This window comes from Mustela nigripes, chromosome 2, assembly GCF_022355385.1.
Source record: "Mustela nigripes isolate SB6536 chromosome 2, MUSNIG.SB6536, whole genome shotgun sequence".
Classification (NCBI taxonomy): Eukaryota; Metazoa; Chordata; class Mammalia; order Carnivora; family Mustelidae; genus Mustela; species Mustela nigripes.
The window spans coordinates 123,984,061-124,007,778 of record NC_081558.1 but is presented as its reverse complement, the minus strand read 5'-3'; the positions used below and the strand labels follow the sequence as shown (position 1 = coordinate 124,007,778).

At 43.5% G+C, this 23,718-nt stretch overlaps 1 protein-coding gene across 1 annotated transcript; it reads left to right on the top strand.

Annotated features, from left to right (window-relative positions):
- The first annotated feature begins 11,232 nt into the window (after positions 1-11,232).
- Positions 11,233-22,426, top strand: TMEM212 (transmembrane protein 212). The gene is made up of 4 exons (XM_059388341.1): positions 11,233-11,404; positions 20,288-20,347; positions 21,556-21,875; positions 22,315-22,426. Exons 1-4 carry the CDS (start codon positions 11,246-11,248, stop codon positions 22,424-22,426), a joined length of 651 nt encoding a protein of 216 aa, XP_059244324.1. The 5' UTR covers positions 11,233-11,245.
- The last annotated feature ends 1,292 nt before the right edge of the window (positions 22,427-23,718 follow it).

Below are 23,718 nucleotides of genomic sequence, written 5' to 3'. Positions count from 1 at the left end.
GCTTTTGGTAGAGAGATTTTAGTCTCAGTCTTGGAACAAATGTGAAAAATAAGGATTGTTAAGCTAGGCTGGAAAGAACTTTTAAGCAAGTGCGGGAGACATATTCACCTTTTTAGAATTATGTAAATGTAACCTGCTTGGAGAATAAAAAGGGATGGAAAAGATTAGGAGATGACATTAGAAGGGCTCATACACTGGCATTTAAAATAAAAACAAAACTTTGATCTGTTTCGCATGGAGAAAAAACAAAGGGTAAGCATTTTGTGTTTCATGTATGCATGTCTGGGTATATAAATGACAAGTCTATTTTCATAGCTCTTACGTTTCTTCCCCCTACACACGCGGGTAGACTTACCAAAAATGGTCCATACAGAAGTGGGTCTGACTAAAGATGGCAGAAATTTCCTCAGTGTCTATGCCATGGTGCCTCTCCTTCCTGCCACTCACTAAAAACATGACTTCCAAAATAGATGCTCTCAAAAATTCTTCTCTCTTTCCCTTTCATAGGAAATAGACAATTTTCTTAACACATAAATGCTTTGGACCCTACATTTATAAGAGCACGGATCAGGAGTTTGACCTATCCCTTTTGAAAAGTTGTCCATCTTTAATATGGAGCATAACAAATGAAGTGCAAAGATCCTAGGGGATACTACTTTACATCATCATCGAGGCTATTGGGAGCAACGAAAGGGGAACCTCTGTGAAGAGAGAATTGGGAGAAAAAGTGGAATTCACTCTGCTTTTAAATATCCTAAGTGAATATGGTATAAAAACCACAAAGCATAGTTTTATCCTCAAAGGATATAAAGGAAATAGAATCTTCAGAAAAGAAAGGCTGGCTTGTGCTGGGGAAAAAGCTGAAAAGAACATTTTGTAAGAAAGTCAAGCTTCAGCCAAGTACTTAGTTTTTTCAGCCTGAGGCCTGAACTGTAAAAATTGGAAGGAACCCTCTCTTTTGGACTAGACTGAAAAGAAACTTCAGTTTTCTGGCTCCTCGTAGCTAACTTTCATATACTCTCCCTCTACGCTAAGCTTGGTAATGAGATTAGGATGCTTCCACCCTGGCTTCCTTTTTCCATTTTCCTTCTGCTAAAAATGTAGGACTGTCATTAGCATCACTGCCTGATTACTGGTCTTACAAATAACCAAAACTGAAAATAATAACATGTTTAGCAACAATGCGCTAGACATTGTTTTGTCACATGCGTGACGATTTTAAACTCAGTATTGGAGGATTATGACATTTGACTTGTAGAACTTGAACATTTATGCTGAGTTTATGTCGAATTTATCCAAATTGAGCACCACCTGGTTAGCTCAGTCCCTTAAACATCTGAATTGTGGTTTCAGCTCAGGTCACAATCTTGACCCACCCCGAGTAGGGCTCTTCGCTCAGTGGGGAGTCTGCTGCAGACTCTCTCTTCCTCCTTCTCTGCCCTTCCCCCTGCTCCCATGCACTCTCTCTCTCTCAAATAAATAAATAAAATCTTAAAAAAAAATGTATCCAAGTTGAAAGCACTGTGTAATGATGTTAAAGATCCATATTTAATAGCTGAATTTCATTCCCATTAAAACTTAAAGGCGGATTGAAAATTTGCCCTCTACCTAAACAGTGAAATTCTTCAAGCAGGACCTGTTTCTCCCTGTGGTGTCAAATGAACCTGAACCCCTCAAACGAAAAACGAACTAATCTTAGTAATGATCCATCTGTCACTAGAGGGGGTTAAAGCATTTCTGTGCTCTGCTGCCACGGGAAAGAAAGATTCTAGAAAGTGTCCTTTCTCCCCCTCGGTGTGTGTGTGGGAGTATTAAACCCCAAATAGAATAGTGCTAAACTTATTTTTTTTTTCTATAAACAAACTTTATCTGTGGCCTTGTAGCAGACGGTCAGTTCCAGGAAACACACAGCAACAATGTCATTACCCTTGCATTGCGCATAATATAAAAACAGAGTTTAAGTAAATATTTGAATTAGGACAATTTTAAAAAGTTGACTTTGGAGTCGCCTTTCCCTGGCACGAATTGATCCCTTCTTTCCAAAGCAGCTGTTTTCGGTGGATTCCGTTCTGTAGGCCCCACCTGAGCCATTTAAATGAAACTGCTTCCATGAAACAGAGCAAATACTAGCAGGATACCGTCTTCAAAACAGCATTTGCAGAAGGGAACTCAAATTAGGAGGCTGGGCTTCTGTAGCAAAGCAATCGGGTCTAGAAATAGCAGTAGAGCAACACCTAGCGCTAAACGTAGTTATAGCAGAAAGATCGTCGGTCACAAAGGGCTTGCGAACCTGTTGGTGAAGGCGGCAGCTTGGGGTTTCAACCGTGGAATTCGTCTGCGAAGCGACAGGCCTGGAATGGCTGATCGCTCAGGTCGGTTCCATTCCGCGCTTGCCCAGTCCGGTCGTTGCTATGTGCTTTTCATTCTCATTGCCCCACATGCTGCTTTTTAGTGAACTTGTCCATTGGATCCAGGAGGCTGGCCCAGGAGCCTAGCTTTTATCTTTAATGTCAATTAGCTTTGGGTGGACCAAGAGAAAGCAGCAGAAAGGCTTACGTACTGGGACAAGGAGAAGGGAAAGTACCAGGAAATTCCCATGAAATGTCCTTTTCTCCCCTCCCGCCTTTAAAATAAATATATAAATAAATAAAAACCAGGGCAGGATATCTGCATTGTTGAAAAAAGAGAGGAAAGTGTGGGCCTTTGTACACAAAAACGATACCATCATCTGGTAAAAGTAGGCGATGTTTATTCTAGCTACCCAACTCCTTGTATCAGAAGGATGACCTTAGTTTGTCAGTTGTCCTATCTCAGAAAAGATCACAATATCATCTGTGTGGAGCATTTGTATAATCAAATTCCCTTGAATAAAATTTTTATTTTATTATTATTTTTTTTAAAGATTTATTTATTTATTTATTTGACAGAGAGATTACAAGTAGGCAGAGAGGCAGGCAGAGAGAGAGCAGAGAGCCGGATGCAGGGCTCTATCCCAGGACCCTGAGATCATGACCTGAGCCGAAGGCAGCAGCTTAACCCACTGAGCCACCCAGGCGCCTTATTTTATTCTTTTTAAAGAATTTATTTATTTGAGAGAGAGTGAGCACAGGTGCGCGCGCGCATGTGCACGCACAAGGGGGAGGGGCCGAGAGACAAGCAGACTCCCCGCTGAGCAGGGAGCCTGATGCAGCACTTGGCCCCAGAACCCAGGGGTCATGACCTGAGCTGAAGGCAGCTGCTTAACTGACTGAGCCACCCAGGTGTCCCTTGTGAATAAAAATTTTAATATCTTTTCTATCCTTTTCCTACAGAGTAGGGGGAAATAGTTGTTATCCATGAAAAGAAGTCAGAGGAAGAAGTAAATAAAACCTTGAATACACAGATACATAAAAACCATCCAATGAGATCACCAGTGGGCATGAGCTGCTTTAAAAGTCAGCATCATCCTTAGAGCTTTCTCCCCAAGGCGGAAGTTCTCGCTAGACTCACGAGGTTGGTCTGTGACCTTGCATCTTCCTCTATTTAGCACAGAGTCATGGGGCAGTAGGTCACATGCTGGTATAGCAAGGCCAAAATAATGCCAGCACGGGAACGCCTCTCCCATGTATTCACATCCAATGCACACGGATTTACAGTGCCGTCTCGCAGCTGAGAGAGCGACTATGGAAGATTTCCTTTGTGTTCCTGTATGGATTTGCTTGAGAGGGGATGGAGAGATTTAAGGGACTGAGACATCAGATGTTTCTAAGTGAAGACCCGAGGAGCTAGCTTTGTCAGCAAATGGGTCTAGAGAAACTAGTAAGAGTGATAAGCAGTTTCACTCATTCGTCAATACCCACTAAGCATCTACTACAGGCCAGATGATGTTCCGGGCTCTGAAACTGAGCAGTGAGCCAAACAAAGTCCTTACCTTCATGGAGCTTTCTCTCTCGTTGGGAAGACACACAGAAAACAAATGAGCCCAGAGTGATGAAGAATGAAGTCAGGTGGTAATGAGTAAGGTCAGTAGGGGGAAGGGGATAGGTTAACGAGCAAGGTATGTGACAAGGGGCTTTTTGAACAGAGACCTGGATGAACTGAGGCAGCGAACCAACTGTTGTGCCATTTTTAGCTCACCTTGCTTTCCCGTATTACAAATATACAGAAAACTGAGGTTCCTGATCTTTTAACCATTGCTTGGAAAATAGAGTAAGGACTTGGTTCCCTGGCTCATCAGAAGTTGATTTAGAGGGGCGCCTGGGTGGCTAGTTGGTTAAGCGTCTGACTCTTGATTTTGGCTCAGGTCCTGACCTCCGAGTCTTGAGACGGAGCCCCAGCTGGCCTTCCACACCTGGTGTGGAGCCTTAAAAAAGAGTCTCTCTCCGTCTCCCTCTGCTCCCACCCCTCCTCCCATGCTCGCTCTTTCTCTCTCTCAAAAAAAAAAAAAAAAAAAAAAAAAAGCTGATGTAGTGAGAGTGAGGTTAACCCTCAGCTCATGGACGGGGATCAGTGTTCGAGTTCAGCCACAGCCAATTCTCCCTGAACTCTCACCTCACAAGCCCCCTACACCAAACTCCATGACTTCAGATGTTACAGTTCCTCCCAGCTCTGCATCCCTTATCAAGGAGATAGAAGAAGAGTGATTTGGCCCTATGCTCCTTCAGCCCTTGCCCTTTCAGGCCTCTGCTGTGTTGGTTGACAAGTTTTAATTATTTCATGACACCGTCTCCAGAGCTGGGTCGAGATCACTGATTTGTTACTCAGAGGCTGTTAATTATGCAACTGGTGAGTGTTGGCCTCCTGGCTGCCTGTGTGTGTGTGTATTGAGGGCCCAGGGAGGCCTCTGCAGAGGAACTCTCCAGGAAATCTCTCTCGCAGGAATCCAGTTGGTCAAGAGACCATGCACCCCGCTGGTTTTGTTTCCATTGCTTATACCCACCAGAGGTGGATCCAGTTGGTGGTTCCCAGTCCTCAAGGAGATAACATTTTTGCTGATAAAGGCTTCTGGAGGGGACAGGCATTTTGGCCCTGCAGGCACTTTAGCTCCTTGGGGATTTATTTCAAGTCACGGAATCTGAGATATGGAAGGAATCTGAGAAATTATCTCCTCTAACCTCCACATGTCGCTGAGAAGGACACCAGATTACGAGAGGTTTTGATTTATTCAAGGTCTCACAGCCATGGTCTCTTCCTACCGCATTACACAACTCCTCATCTTACTGGTTTGGCTTAGCCTGTGCCCCCTCGACCAGCCATTCGAGAACAGTACATGGAACAACAGCACAGTCCCTCTCTGCATGAAGGCCAGGAGCACACACACGGACCTCTGAGAAATGGACACCTAGATCGGCAATGCACTGGCTAGAAAGTCCAGATTTTGACTTCAATACATAGGAATGAAACTTTGGTTGTGGCTCTCCCCTTTGTCCTGATTTTATAAAACGAAAGGGCCAGGAATGTCTCTCTGTCTCTCTCTCTATATATAACTGGGAGTAGAAATAACAGTTCTAAAAAATGTCTCCTTGTGTGCACACAGCGTCATCCTCTACTATGTCCTGCGTTGGAGGACAGCCCTGTTTGGTATATGTCATGGATCACTTTTTATCTATGCATACGTGTTTTAAAAGGTGTAGTGCACTTGTGTCCTGATCTGGACAACAAAAATTACAGACTTTGGAGTCGAGCAGTAGTAGGTTCAAAACGAGGATTTGACTCTGATTATCTGTGTTCACCTTTATTATTTACCTTAGTACCGCAGCTTTGTCATCTGGAAAATGGAAGAAATAATGACAGCTGTAGGGGACTTCAGTGAACCCATCCTCACCATTCCTGCCTCTCTGGTGCCTTTTACGTGGATATAATTAAATCCAAAATTGTGTTTAGTTTCTCGCTGAATAGTTTGGTTCTTTCTTTTTTAAAAAATGCTGAGAGAAGGAATGAATTCATGAAGGAACGTACATTTCCTGTTGCAGAGGATTTAAAGCTTTGCCCCTAAAAGCAACTTAAAAACAAGCATAACCTGAGAACATATCAAGATACTTGGAATTCTTTCTTTCTCATCCCGTTTTGTTGTTGTTGTTTGCCTTTTCCCTCTATTTAATTCCCTTTTGTCCACCCTACAACTATCTTTTGTAAAATGTACATGAATGGCCCATGGCTTCTTGCATTGCTCCTCTGTCCCGGAATCAGCTCTGTCCAGACCCAGGCTTTAGATCTGTGAGTGATGCAAGAAGCTGTTTTTGGCTTCAGGAATGTTTTCTTCTCTGTTCCGACTCCTCTCTTGTTGTCCTTCTTTCCTCTCCGTCTTCTCTCCACCTCTCTTCCCCAGACACCCCCACTGTTTCTCTCTTCCTGTTTTCTTAGTTTCTTCCCTCTGCTCCCCGGTGGCCAAAGCACCATCAGTCATAGCTGCTGTCACAATCTCGCTTCTATCTGTAGCTCCTCTATCTCTGTCATTAAACCAGATAGGAGCCGCCTTTCCAAAAGACAGACAATCTCCACAGTAGCCTGTGGGAGGATGCCTGGTGAGGTCAAGTCTGTCAGTAAGAGCATTTCCTTGCAGCTGCGGGGCTTGGGAGAGCAAATGGACAGCAAGATGCACGTCTTTGCTGGTGACACACTGAAGTTGTTTTGCTCTGCAAAAACATGGGAAAATTCTGATAAATTCCAGATGATTTCAAAACACATCCGAGGGTCAGATATACAAAAGGCAGATAGCATCTAAACTAGGTAAGTACAAGTTGATGCATAAATCTCTATTTGGGTCCAAACATCTTGCAGATTGGAAGGCTCTAAATTTGACAATTCCCAGTTAGGGAGGATAAAAATTGAACTTTGCTGTCCTTAAACCCAAGCCATTATGAGAAGAGAGGGGTCACTCAAAGCTGAAGTCGAACGGCTAGTAAAAAGCAGAAGGAGGGGTGCCTGGGTAGCTCAGTGGGTTAAAGCCTCTGCCTTCGGCTCAGGTCATGATCTCAGGGTCCTGGGATAGAGCCCTGCATCGGGCTCTCTCCTCTCTCTCTGCCTGCCTCTCTGCCTACTTGTGATCACTGTCTGTCAAATAAATAAATAAAATATTAAAAAAGAAAAAAAAGCAGAAGGAAATGGGCATTATGAAGGAGCGTTAGAAAGGTTTTTAATCCAGTGAAGAGACTGGAAGAGCTGGAAAGACAAGAGTGTATAAGTGATACACATCATTGTGTCTGCAAGAGGTATTCATCTTCACAGCGTAGTCCAACATACCTGTTGTCTCTTCCCTATTTGCGGAAGACAGGCGCCATGTTGGTGCTAAAGTGGGGGACAGAGCAGCTTTTCCTTACACTCTACACCTGTGACCCACAGGTGTCAATATTCTCGGGGGTCATCAAGCTGGCAGAGCTGTATTTTATGCAGTTCACAAAGCTATTGTTTTCCCTTTTGTTCTCTCACATTTTAGTTTAAAATTTTCAGACCTGTAGAAAAGTTGAAAAAAGCATAGAGAACACTAACCTAACTAGTTTCACCAATAGGACTTTCTCTTAGATAATGGTCATGTCGTTCATACTCCCAAGATACTCAGCGTTGATACGCTATTAGCTAATAAAAAAAAAAAGCCTACTTTATTATTTTTTTAAAGTCTTTAGTTATTTAGGGAGAACAGGCAGAGGGGCAGAGGGAGGGAGAGAGAGAGAGAGACTCTCCAGAAGACTCTGCGCTGAGCCCACAGCCCCATGCGCAACTCGATCCCCCAGCCCTGAGATCGGGCGGTGACCTGAGCTGAAATGAAGAGTGGGACGATCCACCCACTGAGCCACCCAGGTGCCCCAGAAAGCCCCAAGTGTCTCTGCAATATTTTATTACCTTTCGTGACATAGACAATTTTTGAAGAGTGCAGGCTAATGCTTTTTAAATGTCCCTGTAACCTGTATTTATCTGATTGTTTCTTTGTGATTAGATTCAGGCTAAAAACACTATGCACGTGATGCGGCATGCTTCCCTTGTATGAGAAGGTAGTGCTGTCTCTTTGTCCTGGTGTTGGTGATATCAAGTGTGATCACTTGGTTCAGGTGGTGGCTGCAGATTTCTCCATTGCAGAGGTCTCATTTTCCGTTGTGTTTGAGTCGGTTACCGAGTGGGGTTTAGCAGGGTGTTAATATTCTAATTTTGCATTCCTCTGGTCTATCTTAGATGGAATCCTTAGTCTTACGCCCAGGTTTCTCTGGTGTTAAAGTTCATGCTCGGTCTGCTGCAGGAGCTCCGTCTCTATTATGTAAACAAATGAAGGGAGTCACCGGAAACTGCTGGGACCATAAAGCATTTTCATTTCATTTCTTGCTTAGAGCTCCATCCTTTTTCGTCTTGGCAAAAGCAGACCCTTTCTGGAACTTTGAAACCTACTTAAAAAAAAAAAAACAAAACCCAAGACTCTAGCACCTGCAGAGCTATTTCCAGGGCTCACATGTAAAGGAACTTATCTAAAGAGGTAGAGAGGGTCCAAATCAGCTTTTCTCCCTCAGTCAGCCTCCCTGACATTATTCCACCTCTCTTTTGGGGGGAGTGGGGGAGTCTAGATTATATTTCTTTTCTCTTTGTTTCTTTTTTCCCTTTCTTTTCTTTTTCCCTTCCTTCCTTCCTTCCCTTTTTTAGTGACAGAGCTGGATTGAAGAGTTTGGTGCAACTTCTGCCATTCTTTCTTGAGCAAACATTGCTGGCCCTCTTTGGGTAGGAGGAAAGGCAGGGTCTGCAAAGCAGCCAGCAAAGACCGTGACTCCACCACCTTCACGGAGAGTTGCAGACGTACCTTCCAGAGGTGCCAAAGGGAAGGCAGGGGCCCTAGAGTGGGGGCAGAAGGGGGCAGGGACCCTGTGAGCCTTGCTGGCTGCGAACACTGGGAACACAGACAACATGGTCGAGCTGAGAGGAAGCCCTGGTCAGAGGCAGAATGAGACTTTCTCTTCTTTCCCGGTAGCTGCCCTCCCTGAAAGTCTCTATGCTTTGAGGAGATTCGAGTGGATAGATTCCTGCGTGAGGTGGCTGGGAAAACGCCCAGTGAGAATTCCCTAATCTACCTCTGTCCTTTCTCTTTGTCCCATGAAGGGGCAGGGACGCATCGAGTCATCAGTACGCTCTGGTTTGTGAGTCCCCGGTGGTGTCGGGGTTAGCCTGTCAGGGTTACAAACACTAGAAAAGCCCCCTCAGATTAAAGCACAAAATATTCTCCTTGTTTGCCATCTTTGTACTGTTTAACACGAGTATTTCAACAGTCTTTATTTTCCAAACATGCAAACAGGGGAGAGTGATCTGACCCCCAGTATGTTGACATGTCACGGAGCTATAACCTTGAGATAAAAAGTAAAGGAAAAAGTCAAAACAGCCCAAACCAAATACTAACACAGACAAGTCTTTCTTCAGCCCAGACCCATTCCCTCTGTCACAGAGGAACACACGAGCATTGGCACACAGCGGTGTGGCGGACACATAGCTCAGCGGGGGTGGGGGGTGGTGGGCACAAGTGCCCAGCTGGAAGGTCTAAAGCCGGCATTCATTAATTCAACAAATGGGTATTAAGTATCTACACCGGGCCAGACACAGGTCTAGGCACTGGGAACGTCTTACACATTGAGGGGATGCGTGAGGCTTGGAAGGCCTCTATCCTTGTGGAACCGACCTAGTGGCATGAGGAAGACAGAGAGAGAGAATGTACTCCTGCGGTGTCGAGAGGAGATGGGAAATCACAGCTAGAGCAGAAAGCCTGAGCTGCTTTCCTGGGTCCTGTACATCCAGGAAACCAATGGCTTCAAAATCGAGGTCCCACGGTGGAATGGCTACCAAAGGCAGAAAGACAGAAAGAAAAACAAAAAGCAGAGAATCTGAGAGCAGCTTCGCTCCTCACTGAACAGGGAAGAGTACTTTGGGAGCTGCATACGATGCAGTAAGATGGTAAGATGATGCCTAAAAGCAACGGTAATGACAGCTTCCTGTCCCATGTTGAAAGAACTCCAAAGATGGCCCGCCCTGTGTAACAATAAGCAAAGGACCATGATACAGAGCTCCATGCTAAGCATTTCACATGTATTGCCTCATTTACTTTTCTCAATCACCACCTGGTGAGATAAAAACTGGGTTTATTCCCATATGAAGAAACAGGCCTAGAGAGCTAAGTAACCTGCCCTTGCCCAAGGTCAGGTGCCTGGCAGATAATGGATCCCAGCTCTGTCTCATGCAAAAATCCATGCTCTAAACCACTATATTTCCATCTGTAAAATTAGTTTTCATCATCTCATTAAGGGACTAGGCATTAATATTGAACAGGAAAATTATTCAGGTATCTTCAGAAAGGGGTCTGTGTTCTCAAGATACCGTCCTAGTACAGAAAAACATGTCCTAAGAGTCGAAAGCAAATACGTACCACTTTCTCAAATGTGTGAGAAATTAAGAAATCAACTTCTACAGTTGCTTAAATGTACATAAGCCCAACATCTAAAATTTGAATTATAATTCAAGAATGATTATAGATCTGTATTTTATTCGACTAATAAATTACTCCTCAAAGTTTATTTTACAACTACATACACATCCATCTTTGTCCTCTACTTGATGATTGAATTAATAGTAACATAAGGTAAAGCTGGTTTCATGAAAACAAGACAGAACTCCATAATGAAGCCTATGCCTCTTTGGGAATGAATCCATGTCAAAAATCTGTACAAAAAACTCAAAAATAATTGTAGTAGAATTGAACTTTGAAAGATGGGGAGAGATCTTGTTTTTGCTGTAAATCATCTAAATATAATGAAAAGTGATCAGAGTGCTTATTTTTACTTTGTTTTGTGGGAAATTGTGCTGGGAATGTGAATCTATTGTGCACAAAGGATGTTGGCTTTATGCTGGAACCGCCAGGCAGGTTGAGTTGAGAAACAATTAGCTCAGTCAGCAAGCCTTTGAATCTGATTAAGCCAGGAAGTGGGCACTCCCCACCACAGGGCAGAATGAAGGGAATGGAGGCGGTAATCCAAAACAAGGAATGATTTCTCTCTCTCTTTCTCACTCATTCACTCTCTTAGTAAACTAGTATTAGAATTTATTGTACCAAATTTATGTCAAGGATTATTTCATTACATGTTATTATCTTTGGTGAAACAAACAGAAGCTTGTTTCCAAGTAGATCAACAGTCCACATGTGTCATGGCTACTGTCTCTAAGAAACTTCTGTTTACTGAGGCTTCACATACCCTCATGTTTTAGTAACAAAACATCTTTGAGATCGAGGACCAAGTCACGGAGGAAAATGCAGAGCCTACACCAGGCTGCTGGCCGAATTCTCATTTCCCTGGGGGCTCTTAGTGTAGTCTCTGGAGTTATCACTTTCTTCCCTGTCTTTTCTTACAAGCTTTGGTTCACGGGATGGAGTGTCTGGATTGCTTGCCCCATCTGGAATGGAGCTTTGGTAGGAAAATATTTTATTACATATATTGGGAGAAGGAAGAAAGAAGGGAGGGAAAGAAGAAAAAGAATAACATGGTTTCCAACAATACGGAGAAGTCCAAAATCAACAGAAAATTAGAATTTACCGTAGAACGTTGATTTCCATTTGTTGCCTCTCAAATGTAGAATCTTTCTTGATATCATTTTATCATATATACCATCATGTGTACTATAATGAAATGCTGTTCAAGAAATTCTTAAAAGTTATTTTAATCTTCTCACCTTGGTATTCTGAGAAACTGAAATCTCTCCAGTAAAACTTGAATTTAGAAAAAAATGTGAACCATAAAAACATGTAAAAATGGAGAACAAAGAAAATAATTTTCAGACTAATGCTTTCCCTAGAAACATTGAGGTGTGTGGACCTGATCCACGATTTGCAGGCCCCAAATCTTAGTTTTCCCACAGTTGTCCTTGTGAGCAACTGTTTGAACTGAAAGTCATTCAAGAGGTTGGGTGAGGTACCTCTCCAACGTCGCAGTTCATTAGGAAAGGGTACATGGGCCAAGTACAAGTACAATGACTGCACCAGTGAAGGGTTGTTCTGGTACCCCAGCTCTCTGGGTCAAAGAAATGAACACATCTAGCCTTGTGAATAGATGTCTTCCATGGTGGTATGGTTTAAGAGGAGTTACAGAGCCTTGCCACAAATCCTTCTCTCATTGTTTCTTGTGCTGCCTGACATTCACCATCAGAGACTAGAGAATTTCAACTTTAGAACCTTTGATCTTTAGTTTTCTACTAAAATGTAGCCACTCTTTTTTTTTTTTCTAAGATTTTATTTATTTATTTGACACACAGAGAGAGCGCAAGCAGGGGGAACAGCTGTCAGAGACATAGGGAGAAGCAGGCTCCCCGCCAAGCAGGGAGTCCTAGGTGGGGCTCGATCCCAGGACGCTGAGATCATGACCTGAGCCAAAGGTAGACGGTTAACCGACTAAGTCACCCAGGTGCCCCTAAATGTAACCATTCTTAAGAAAGGCAACCTTTTAAGTCTTAAAAAAAAAAAAAAAAAATCCAACTTTAACTTTGATATCACCTAAAAGTAAGACCTTAGAACATATCATTTTTATCTATTTATTAAATAAATATGTATTGACAGCCTACTGCATGCTTGAGTTGCAATGGTAAAAGAAACAAACAAAAGGTCTCAGTTTTTTAAAAATTCCATCTAGTGGGGTTCAAGAATGGTGAGTAGATGGAGAAAGCAGAATGGTGGGAGTGTGGAAATGAACGAGGAAAGCGTGGGATGGTGTTGTTGGGGTTTTTTTCTTTCTTAATACATTCTTTTACATCTACCTCCCCAGTCTTCCCCATCTGCTCTTTTCCCCATGTCCTGCCTGAAGCCATACATTCATTCAAAGAAATATTTATTAAACATCTACTGGAGGGATGCCTAGGTGGCTCAGTCATTAAGTGTCTGCCTTCGGCTCAGGTCATGATCCCAGAGTCCTGGGATCAAGTCCTGCATAGGGCTCCCTGCTCTGCAGGAAGCCTACTTCTTCCTCTCCCACTCCCCCTGCTTCTGTTCCCTCTCTCCCTGCGTCTCTGTCAAATAATTAGCTAAAATCTTTAAAAAAAAAAAAAAAAAAGAATCTACAATTACATTTATCCAAGCACCTGCCACACTTTCCATTGATGACCCAGAGTAAGGAAAACCTTTTACATCAGGACCTAGAATGTACATAAATACATCTCTATAATTCTTTCTAGGTAAATAGATAGGTTTTGATAAATACATGTAACTAAATATTTATAACAAAAAGTTTCACAAAATAATATTTAGCCTTCTGTGTGAAATGAAGTCAGATATTTTTCTGTTCTATTAATTTTTTTTAACTCTGACTTCAGAACTGACCCAAAGTTAAACAAAACCACAATTAGAGTACAACTCTGTGTCCCTTTTTCTAAATTCTATGTCTGTCCCTGCTGTCTATCATAGAACATTCAATAGAGACTGAGATTTGATTAGGAGAAAAAAATATTGAATATAGGCTTGTTCTACACCACTATCTGTTTTATCGGTTAGACCCAGAGAAATGACAAGATCTGTGTCCAGGACACAGATCGTAGATAGCTATTTGATTTTGAGATTGAGGTATGGGGAGTTGGAATCCAAAAAAGTAAGACTGGGGAGATGGGGCCTACGTTCAGGTCCTGACTCTGACATTCTTGGTATATGGCCAAGAGCAGGACCCTCACGCAGCTAGTTCTTCATTGCTTTTACCTAGAACATGAGGAATTTTGCAGGTAAAGAGAGTCTGTGCGACACTATCCGCCCTGAGTTGTTCAGTGAGAATGACCAAATTTGAACAAAGCTTGTAAAATAAAGGGCTTTGCCAATTTTAAAGTTCTACACACATGCTAGTTGATACCATGCCTCTTGTTTGTGCTGTGATGGAGGAAAACTTCTACCCTCCAGTACAGGGAGGGCACCCCTTCACCTGGGGAATTCATTTCCTGCTTTCAGGGGGACAGAGGAGAGTCAGTGTTCTTCTTGCATCTGTTGTTTCCTAAAAAACTTTAATTCAAAATAATCAACATGCTAAAGTCTCCTATTTGGGGGCCACCCACCCTGAATCCTATCAGGGCCCAATTTCTGTTCAAACCCTTCCTTCCTAACCTCTTGCCATCCGCTCATTTTCCCATTCTATTCCCTGAGGAGCAGCCAAGTTCCCCATCTTGTTACCTTCCGGGACCTCATCTCCCACCACTTACCCATCACACGTGCACCTTGTTGTGTTCAAACATTCCAATGTATGTTATTTGCCTGAGGACCTTTGCACTGTCTGTTCTCTGCCTGAAGCCTGTTCCCACACATGGCTTGTTCCTTAACTTCCTTTAATTCTTTGAAGTCATGTCACTTTCTCCTTGATGCCTTCCTTCATGACCCTCATTACCCAATTTAAAATTGTAAACCTCCCCCACACCTGGCATCCCCGATTTCTCATTCCCTGTTCTATTCTTTTCCCCATGGCCCTTATTGCCAGCTAATATACTATATAGTATACTTATTTATTGTTTGTTTATACCTCCCCCCTAAAAAGCATATATTATACAAGGGTGGGGATTTTTTTTTTCTTTTTGTTTTCTGCTATACCTGCAGCACTTGGAACAGAGTGAGCCACAGACTAGGTGTTCGATAAATCCTGTTCAGTAAATAGGGTTGAGTAAGTCAATGGGTCCCATGCCCTTGTACAAAATTTCTCACACCACTGAACTCTGATTAGGTTGGAAAGATGAAAAGTCAAGCTAGTATTATACTAAAGCAGGGGGGAAAAAAACCTCTTGAGAAGGAAAACAGTAAGAATGTTCACTCTTTTAATGATGTCTAAGCTTGGAACAATGTGGTTTTTTCTTTTCCTAGTGAGTTTCCTAGCAAGTCACAGCTCCATCTGATCAGGGTCAACTTCAAAGATCTCTGACTCATTCCACAACCTTCTTTACTGGTCACTTTTGTGCTCACTTGTTCTGTTTTTAAAGATCTATTTGTTTGAGAGAGGGAGAGAGAGAGAGAGGACGTGGAGGGCAGGGCAGAGGGGGGAGAGAGAGAATCCCAAGCAGACTCCCCGCTGAGCTCAAGGCCAATGTGGGGCTCCACCTTACAGCCCTGAGATCATGACTTGAGCCGAAAATCAAGACTCGGACGCTTAACCAGCTGAGCCACCCAGGCGCCCCTACCAGTCACTTCCTACTTGCCTGCAGAGTGAATCTTCCTCTGGTGGAAAGACAAATTGTAAGAGACTCCTTGTCTCTTTCGAGGCTTACAAAAGATAGATTTTTACAAATGTTACAGAGTTTTGTATTTGTTCAATGCTTTCATTCCAGACTTTCTAAATTCTTCATAAATATTGGTCCTCAGACTTTCCAAGCTCTCCTCTGACAGCCACATGATAAGCAGATTTCCTATAATTTCTGAGCTAGGTGATTTAAAGTCATCTGCTGCTAGCAAGTATGGAGCCAGGAGACACAGCCTTAAGGACTGAGCTCTACTTGAATCCTGGAAAACGTGACTTGGCAGCTCCAGTGACTTAGTGGCAGGCAGCTGTGCTGCACCCAGAATCCTGCCTGGAGACGGGAACTTAGGAGAAGGGCCCCAGTGTCTTCCTCTGTCAGAGGACGGACTTGATTTCACCATCACTCAAGCTTCTTACAGCTTCAACAATTTTGTGATTGTCAGACACCTGATGGCCAGTTTTTCACTTGGGTAGCCTAAACTTCTTTTTTTTTTTTAATTATTATTTTTAAACATTTTAATTTATTTACCTGAGAGAGGTGGGGGGCAGAGGAAGAGGGAGAAGTAGACTCCCTGCTGAGTAGGGAGCGTGACACGGGGCTCGATCCCAGGATCCCGAGATCATGACCTGAGCCAAAGGCAGGCACTTAACGGACTGAGCCACCCAGGCACCCCTAGATGTCCTAGGCTTCTTTAAGCTCAGCTTGTCCCCCCAAAATCATCTCACCATCATAAGCAATGATTTCTTCTCCTGACTTTCCAGGCTCTGAACCCAATTTCAAATCCTAGAGTGACTTCCAGTTCAATCTTTCCCTCCAGTTTAACTAGTCCTTCTCAAACTGTAATGTCCATAAGAATCACTCTGGGGATCTGGTTAAAATGTATCCTCTGGTTCAGTAAATCTGGGCGGGGGCCAGAGACTCTGCCTATCTCCGAAGTTTCCAAGGGGTGCCGACGCTGCTGGTCCTAGGACTGTGCTCTGGGCAACAGTGCCCTAAACCAACCTACCCTCAGCCCCATTGCATCCAGTCCATTGCCAGCTAACTTTTATTCTTCCTGTGAAGCCTATTTTTATGCATGCTTTCCTCTCATTCTCACTGTGCTCCACTTCCCACCCCACCCAGGTTTTACACCTAGATAACTTCAATAGCCAAACTGTGGGAACCCATTCATTAATGAGTTCTAAAATCAATCTATTGGGTAGCTAGCAGCATTTATAAAACATGGATAGGATAGAATAGAAGAATAGAATAGAATAGAACCAGAGTGTATCATACATAATATATTTATGGCTTGGGCACGATGCAAAATATATTTCTTGCTATGGATAGAGGTTTAAAAAAAAAGTTTGGATCAGGGGGCGCCTGGCTGGCTCAGTGAGTGGAGTGTGTGACTCTTAATCTCAGGGTTGTGGGTTTGAGCCCCATGTTGGGTGTAGAGATTACTTTAAAAAGGTGAAGTCTTGAAAATATAATAGCAAAGAAAAAAATTCATTCCAAGTCTGAAGACCAAGTTCCTACAGAGACACCTAGGCCTCCCTGCATCCGGACCCAACATGCACGTGGCCGTAGGCTTTCTAAATCTCTCCTGCATCAATTCGACTCCTTCTTCAAGAACCTTCAGTGTTGTTTCATTGTCCAAACAAAGTTCAGATATGTCCGCCTGAATTTCCAGGCCCTTTTCAACCTGGCCCCACATGGCTTTCAAGCCTGATTTTCTACTGGTTTTGTGCCCAGAACCAGCTTTGTCCCGCATCGGGGAGCCTGCCTCACTGTCCCCCAAGCCTGCCTGCTGTGTTCCCACCTTTGCACCTGTTACTCAGGCTGTCCTTCCCCTTGGCACCTCCGCTGAAATCACATCCATCCTTCAAACCTGCTTTGACTCCTGTTTCCCCCCATGGGGGGTAATGCTTTCATCCGCAACCTTTCCCCACCGGCAGTGGTATCTTATCACTGGACTCTTCTCACACAGAAGGCACTCACTCTTTCTTGCCTCAATAGGTGGACGTTCTTCTCATCACGTTCACATCTGGACTGTAAATTCCAATGAAAGCTGGAACCCCTGTGCCTATCATTGTTACCTGGTGAGCTTGCTCACCTGACTTGCCTCTCTGTGGCTCACTTAAAAAGCAGGAGATCCCCATCATTATAAGGATTAAATGAGTTAACACATGGAAAGTGTTTAGTGTCATGCTTGGCATACAGTAAGCGCTCCATAAACGTTAACTGTTATGATGCTGTCGGCAGAGTGCCTATCGCATCCCTTGTTCGCCGTAGACCCACAATAGATGTTTGTAAGAGAATAAATTAGCGCCTATTAAAATGATTCCCCTGAAAGTTTCTATTTCCACTGTGACTGCTCCCCACTTCCTTCAATTCATCCGCTTCTGGGAACTGCGTCCTTTACGTGGGCAATTTAAAGATTCCATGGGAGGGCTCATGATTAGCGTGCAAGTACAGTGTTGGCAGCTCCTCTTACAAAACCCAAGTCTAGTCCCAGGAACTGCCCTGTGGACCTGGCCGGTCAGAAAGAGCTAAGGGTGGAGAGTGCAGGCCCGGGCCTTCTGGCCAGGCTCATACTCCCCAAGCACCTCCTCCTGGTCCTTCCTGAAACCTGACTGCCCCGCTGGACCCAGCACTTGCCTCTCAGACACTACCTCTCGAATTTCCTTTTCCCACTTGACTTCTCTTCCATACCCTCAAAACTCTTCCTTTTACCTTCTTTTCCTTCTTCCTAAGTATAAGGTTAAAAAAAAAAAAAAAAAGAGGGTGACTGGGTGGCTTAGACAGTTGTGTCACACTCTTGGTTCTAGCTCAGGTCCCCATCTCAGGGTGGGGACATGGAGCCCAGCATCCGGGGCTCCACACTCAGCAGGGGGGTCTGATGGAGACACGTCCCCTCTGCCCACTGCCCACGCCCGCTTACATGTATGTGTGCTTGGGCACTCTCCCTCTTTCTCAAATAAATACATAAATCTTTTCTTCTCAAGATTTTATTTTATTTATTTGACAGAGAAAGACACAGCAAGAGAGGGAACATAAGTGGGGGGAGTGGAAGAGGGAGAAACAGGCTTCCAGCAGATCCCGGGGCTGGATGCGGGGCTCTATCCCAGGACCCTGGGATTATGACCTGAGCCGAAGGCAGATGCTTAAGGGCTAAGCCACCCAGATGCCCAATAAATAAGTCTTAAAAAAAAAAAAGAGAGAGAGAGAGAGAGAAGAAAAGAGGAAAAGAAAGCAAGAAAAGGGAGGCTGTGACTCAGGGGACACCTTGCCCTCTGGCTCATGGTGTGTGGGGTGGGGGGGCTGCGCACCAGGAAAGATGGGTGTGCTGGCTCCTGAGCCACCACCGTCCACAGGGTGGATTTCACAGGTTACTGAATGGCACTCATACACCAGCCTCCTCAGTGAAAGATCTTTTCAAAGTTTTGTGTAAACAAAGCAAAACTCAAGCTGGCAGCGATGACAGAAATAACAGGCCACTGCCATCCCGCCGCATTTTTCAACTTTTGAAAGGAAAGCGACGGTTCACGCCAAAGTAGCTAAGGCAACCTGGAATCGAGGCACCTATAGCCATGCCAGCTATGGACTGGGAGTTACCCCAGCGCCGGAGTGTGTCCATCGCTCTTCTCCTGCTGGGTCCAGGGCTGCTCTCTCCCAAGGAGTGATGTGTGGGTGAGAGCGCGTTAACTCCCGGAGCAGAGACCTGCCCCAGGCTCCGCAGCCCAGCTCAGGGGCTCTTTCTAATGCTCCCGTTTTGTCTGCTTCTGATGCAAGCTCAACCTCCGCAGGGTCCCTTGGAAACTTTCCTTTTGCAGAATCAAGCCAACCTCCTTTGCCTACAGATGCTTCTGTTTTTATCCACGGGAGTTTTATGGGTGGGCGATGCCACGTCTGGAATTTCAGCCGTAGCCACACGAGAAGTTTCGTGTGAGCGGACGCGTGTGTGCTTCTCCCACCCCACCCCCCATTCTCGAAGTCAGACATTCAAAATAAAATGTGTCAGGAAAATGAAAAGCAAACAAAACAAAACAAAAAAACAATCAACAACCAACCACCACCACAAAAAGTACCGAGTGGACACAGAAGCTACGAAAGCAACATACCTCAAAACCATATTGGTACAAAAGGATTTTTCCGCTCAAATTGGTTGATACTATACATACAGTCATATTTATTTCTCTGCCAAAAGCCTAATTTGTAACTTGTCTTAGTCCTGCCCTCATTCGACATCTCGTTTCAGACACATCTCTTCCTGGTTTTCTTTCAACCTCAAAGCGTTCCTCGACCAGGAACAAATGATTTATGGGTCAGAAATAAGTGGTTTCCAAGCTCAGGGAACACAAAGGTCTTCATCAGACCCAGAGCTGAATCAGAGATGAGCCCAGAATTTTTTTTTTTCCATTTTATATTGCTCAATTCCGGTGACACCATTCCCTCCTTTAACTATTTTCATTCTGCACTTTGGGTCTTTTTCCCCTCAAAGGAGACTAAAACAACAGCAACAACAACAAAAACCAATGTCTTGTGGACACCACTGTACCCAGAAGGATTAAGGTCTCACCATGCATTCACTCTAATTATAACTTCGTTACTTGAGAACCAAGAATCACATACTTGCATCCCACCAGCAGGCTGAGGCTGCAGAATCTTGAAAGAAAAGAAAAGCAGACAAGAAGAGATAATGCCATTGCTGGGTGGGTTTTCAGGGCTCTGTGACATTTCCTCTCTGGTTCCTCCCATTTGTAATTTTAACAATTTGTGAGAAAGATGAACGATAGACAATGAATCAAACGAAAACATATGGCGAGGGTTATAAAGCGAGGCTTTTACGCCTGTGACACCTAACAGTAGTAAAGATTATAATTGCGATGGCAAAGACAACACAGAAAATCAAAAAATGAGCTTGTATGAATCATGTCTTTATGACACTGATGGCTTCCTTGCCTCATTGTCATCCCCGATGAGGAGCAGATCAGAGTCATAAATCCATTTAGCCATTTGCTGTTCTTTCTAGTTCATAATAAAGTTGTCAAACTGTGAGACGGATTGAACTCTTTCCAGAGATACATTCTATCATGGATATTATTCTTCCATTTTCTTTTCACAGGCCTTCACAACTGGTATACTTCTGCTGTTGGCTTACAAAGAGTGGACCAAGAGATACCTGGTAAATATACAGACACCACGGAGGATGATTGAATAGGTTTCAAGGTCAAATCTCTACCAGTTCAGGATGGAACATAGAGAACGTGATTTCCAATTATCATCGAATTCTGTCTAATTGATGCCTTACTATAATGGGTTTCAGGAGTAAACTGGGTGTTACACGGATAATTTTTATCTGATTTCTTCTCCAAACATTTTCTACAAGTTCCTGTGATTACTATAAATATTTAAGTGTTCTGATTTGGGAAGGACACCACTGATGTTAATGCTCTTGAATTTCATTTTGAATAAATGGACCCGTAGGGTTCCTCTGTTTTGTTTTGTTTTGTTTTTAAAGATTTTTTTTTTTTTAATTTATTTGTCAGAGAGAGAGCGAGCGAGAGCAAGCATAGGCAGATAGAGTGGAAGGCAGAGTCAGAGGGAGAAGCAGGCTCCCTGCGGAGCAAGGAGCCCGATGTGGGACTCGATCCCAGGATGCTGGGATCATGACCTGAGCTGAAGGCAGCTGCTTAACCAACTGAGCCACCCAGGCGTCCCGGTTCCTCTGTTTTTAAGCATGTTTTTTTAAGGCTCACCTCCTCAGTTTGGGATGTCCTTCCAACGTCTCTGTTCCTTCTCCCCCTAAAAAGGATGAAAAGTCCATGATATCTTGCACTTCAATAGTATGGAGCCAAGTAATCCCATAGTATAAAGAGACTACCTGATCTGATCATAGATCTTCCCGTGGCTCAAATTGAATATACGTGTGAATCACTGGGGAATCTGGTTAAAATGCAAAGTCTGATTCAGTAGATCCGGGTGAGGTGTGAGAATCTACATTTCTAACAAATTCAGGGGTTGTCAGTGCCGCTGAATCATGGACCATGCCCTCCCTGATTAGCAAGGTGCTAGGATAAGGCAAGGATCCTGTGTACTCCTGTTTGTTTTTCCCACCCCAGACTGGCTGTCAACATATGATACAAGCAAAATAAACACATGTTTGTTGAATGGAATTCATTTCATTTTGGGCCCAATTGGCTGATATGTCATTCTTCCATAGTGTAGATTCAAGAGGTGAACAAAAGACCTAAAAGGGAACGTTGTAATTCATTTCTCCTTAGCTTCCCAATAAAAGAGATTCATCCCTGACATCTTCCTTCTTCATATTGCCGAAAAGCTTTTGAAGAATTCAGTTCCCAAAGTAATGCTTTGTTTTTGCTTTATTTTCAGTGGCAAGCTAGTTTCATCTTTGTGATTCTGAGCATGATGGGATGTCCACTTCATTTTGCTGTAGCCTTGGAATCTGCTCTCCTTGGCCCATATTGCTTCTACTCGTTTTCAGGGATAGCAGGGACTGATTACGTTGGTTATGCAGTTGCCTTTCCTTTTCCGTATGCAAGCTTCCCATCAGCTTGTGTGGACCCGCTGCACTATGAAGAGTACCACCTGACCCTTCAAGCCTTCAACCTGTGCCTGAGCTTTGCCATGTTCTGTGTGTCCTTGACAGTGTTCGTCAAGCTTTCTGCAGGACTGATCTGGAAGACACACACGTAAGTTTCCAGAAAGGGAGAACCCATTCTTAGTCCTGAATGCTAAAATGGAAAGTCTGCCATATTAGTTCTTAATCTGCCTCTCTTATTTATCATTGTATCTCGTATAACCAAAACTTTCTCACCCTTTCTACTTCTGCCCCAGCAGAGAGGCTGATCTATACCAACATCAAATTTAGCTTTCTTACTTTTTCCCTGGATGGCTAAGAATAATATTGATAATATGATAGCAATAGAAATATGAACTGAATATTTACTCTCAATGTCCTTCCCATTTTACAGATAGTAGACTGAGGCTAAGAGTTTATGTAATTTCCCCAAGGTCACACAGCTAATGAGCAGTAGGGCCAGATTTAAAACCTAGAGCTATTTCTCATAATAGGACAGATTTATCCTAGGCCCCCTTGTCACTCACCTTGTACCCTCTCTCCTCTGCTAGATCACCAAGATGTGTGGATCCGGCCTCCAGGAGGGTTAGAACAGAACCACTGGGCGAGATTTCTGATTTCAAATTCCTATGTCTGATACTGGGTCACTCCATTATGAGTTGAACAGCCTCCTCCGGGAAAGAGATATTTACCACAACAAACTCTTCTACTGGCTTTATGATTCAAGTTAGTATTATATTAAGGCCAGGTGAATTTGGGTTATTCTAGCCAATTTTTTCCCCAGTTTGATCCTATCAACACAAATCAGCAAAGTTGGAAGACAAGAACTTGGCACTCTCTATACCTTTTGTGGTCAGTCTTGTCCTCTTCAACTTCTACATAAGTCTGCAAAGGAAATCCTGTACATTCCTAGGAACAGAGTTGATTTTACAAGGAGGCCTACTGAGAATTGAGGCTAGCAGACAAAAATTACCTCCCCTGCTATACTGCCGGTGCATCTAGGAGTTTAGAATGTAGAGATTTCTCCCTGGTAAGGACCATCCCAACTTTTTAAAGCCCTTTGTTAAAATGAACATAAACCCAGGAGAATCATACATTAAAGCATTGGTTACCTATAACCCCTTGGCATGCTTAGCTAATCAGACAATTGGCTGCCATCTTGGACATGACACCTGAGGTTTAATGTTGGCTAGAGAGCAGAGAGAAAAGAATGAAAAAAATATCCTTAGAGCTTGGTAAGTCAGCATCATGGAAACCCAATAGTGAGGCCATCTAAAGTGCCTGGAAAGAGAAAAAATTAATTGAAAACAGAGCAAAGTTCTCCAACTTCAGAATATCGCCTTCATCCGCCTTGCTCAGAGTAGGTTCTTGGTGTGTGATTTCTAAACTAGGGATAGGATACAATACAACTACAATATATTTCTCAAAGTGGATCAATGACATCAGAATCGCCCATGGATCTTGTTAAACCATATTTCTGGCTTCTGTCCTGGCCCATTCTTTTTTTTTTTTTTTTTTAAGATTTTATTTATTTATTGTTTATTTATTTGACAGAGATAAACACATCAAGAGAGGGAACACAAGCAGGGGGAGTGGGAGAGGGAGAAGTAGGCTTCCTGTCAAGCAGAGAGCCCGATGTGGGGCTCGATCCCAAGACCCCAGGATCATGACCTGAACCGAAGGCAGATGCCCAATAACAGATGCCTGACCTAAACTGAAGACAGACCAGGCGCCCTGAGTCCTGGCACACTCTTAGGGCAGAAATGTTGGGCTTGAAATCAGGGAATATGCATTTTTAACACATGCCCCAGGAGAACCTGGTGAAAATTCTCTTCCTAGCGCAGGATTCTCTTAGTGTAACCTCTGGACAGAATTTCCGTTTTCCCCTCTGTGTAAAATGCAGCACTAGTTTGAGTAAGAGTTCTCAATAAATTTAATAAACAGCAAATCTTTGG

Excerpts from the sequence above, each read along its gene's own strand:
- TMEM212 (XM_059388341.1), top strand. The coding sequence starts at position 11,246 with ATGCAGAGCCTACACCAGGCTGCTGGCCGAATTCTCATTTCCCTGGGG. Across the intron at positions 11,405-20,287 it reads CCATCTGGAATGGAGCTTTG|GCCTTCACAACTGGTATACT; the intron begins GTAGGAAAATAT and ends TTCTTTTCACAG. Across the intron at positions 21,876-22,314 it reads CTGATCTGGAAGACACACAC|ATCACCAAGATGTGTGGATC; the intron begins GTAAGTTTCCAG and ends CTCCTCTGCTAG.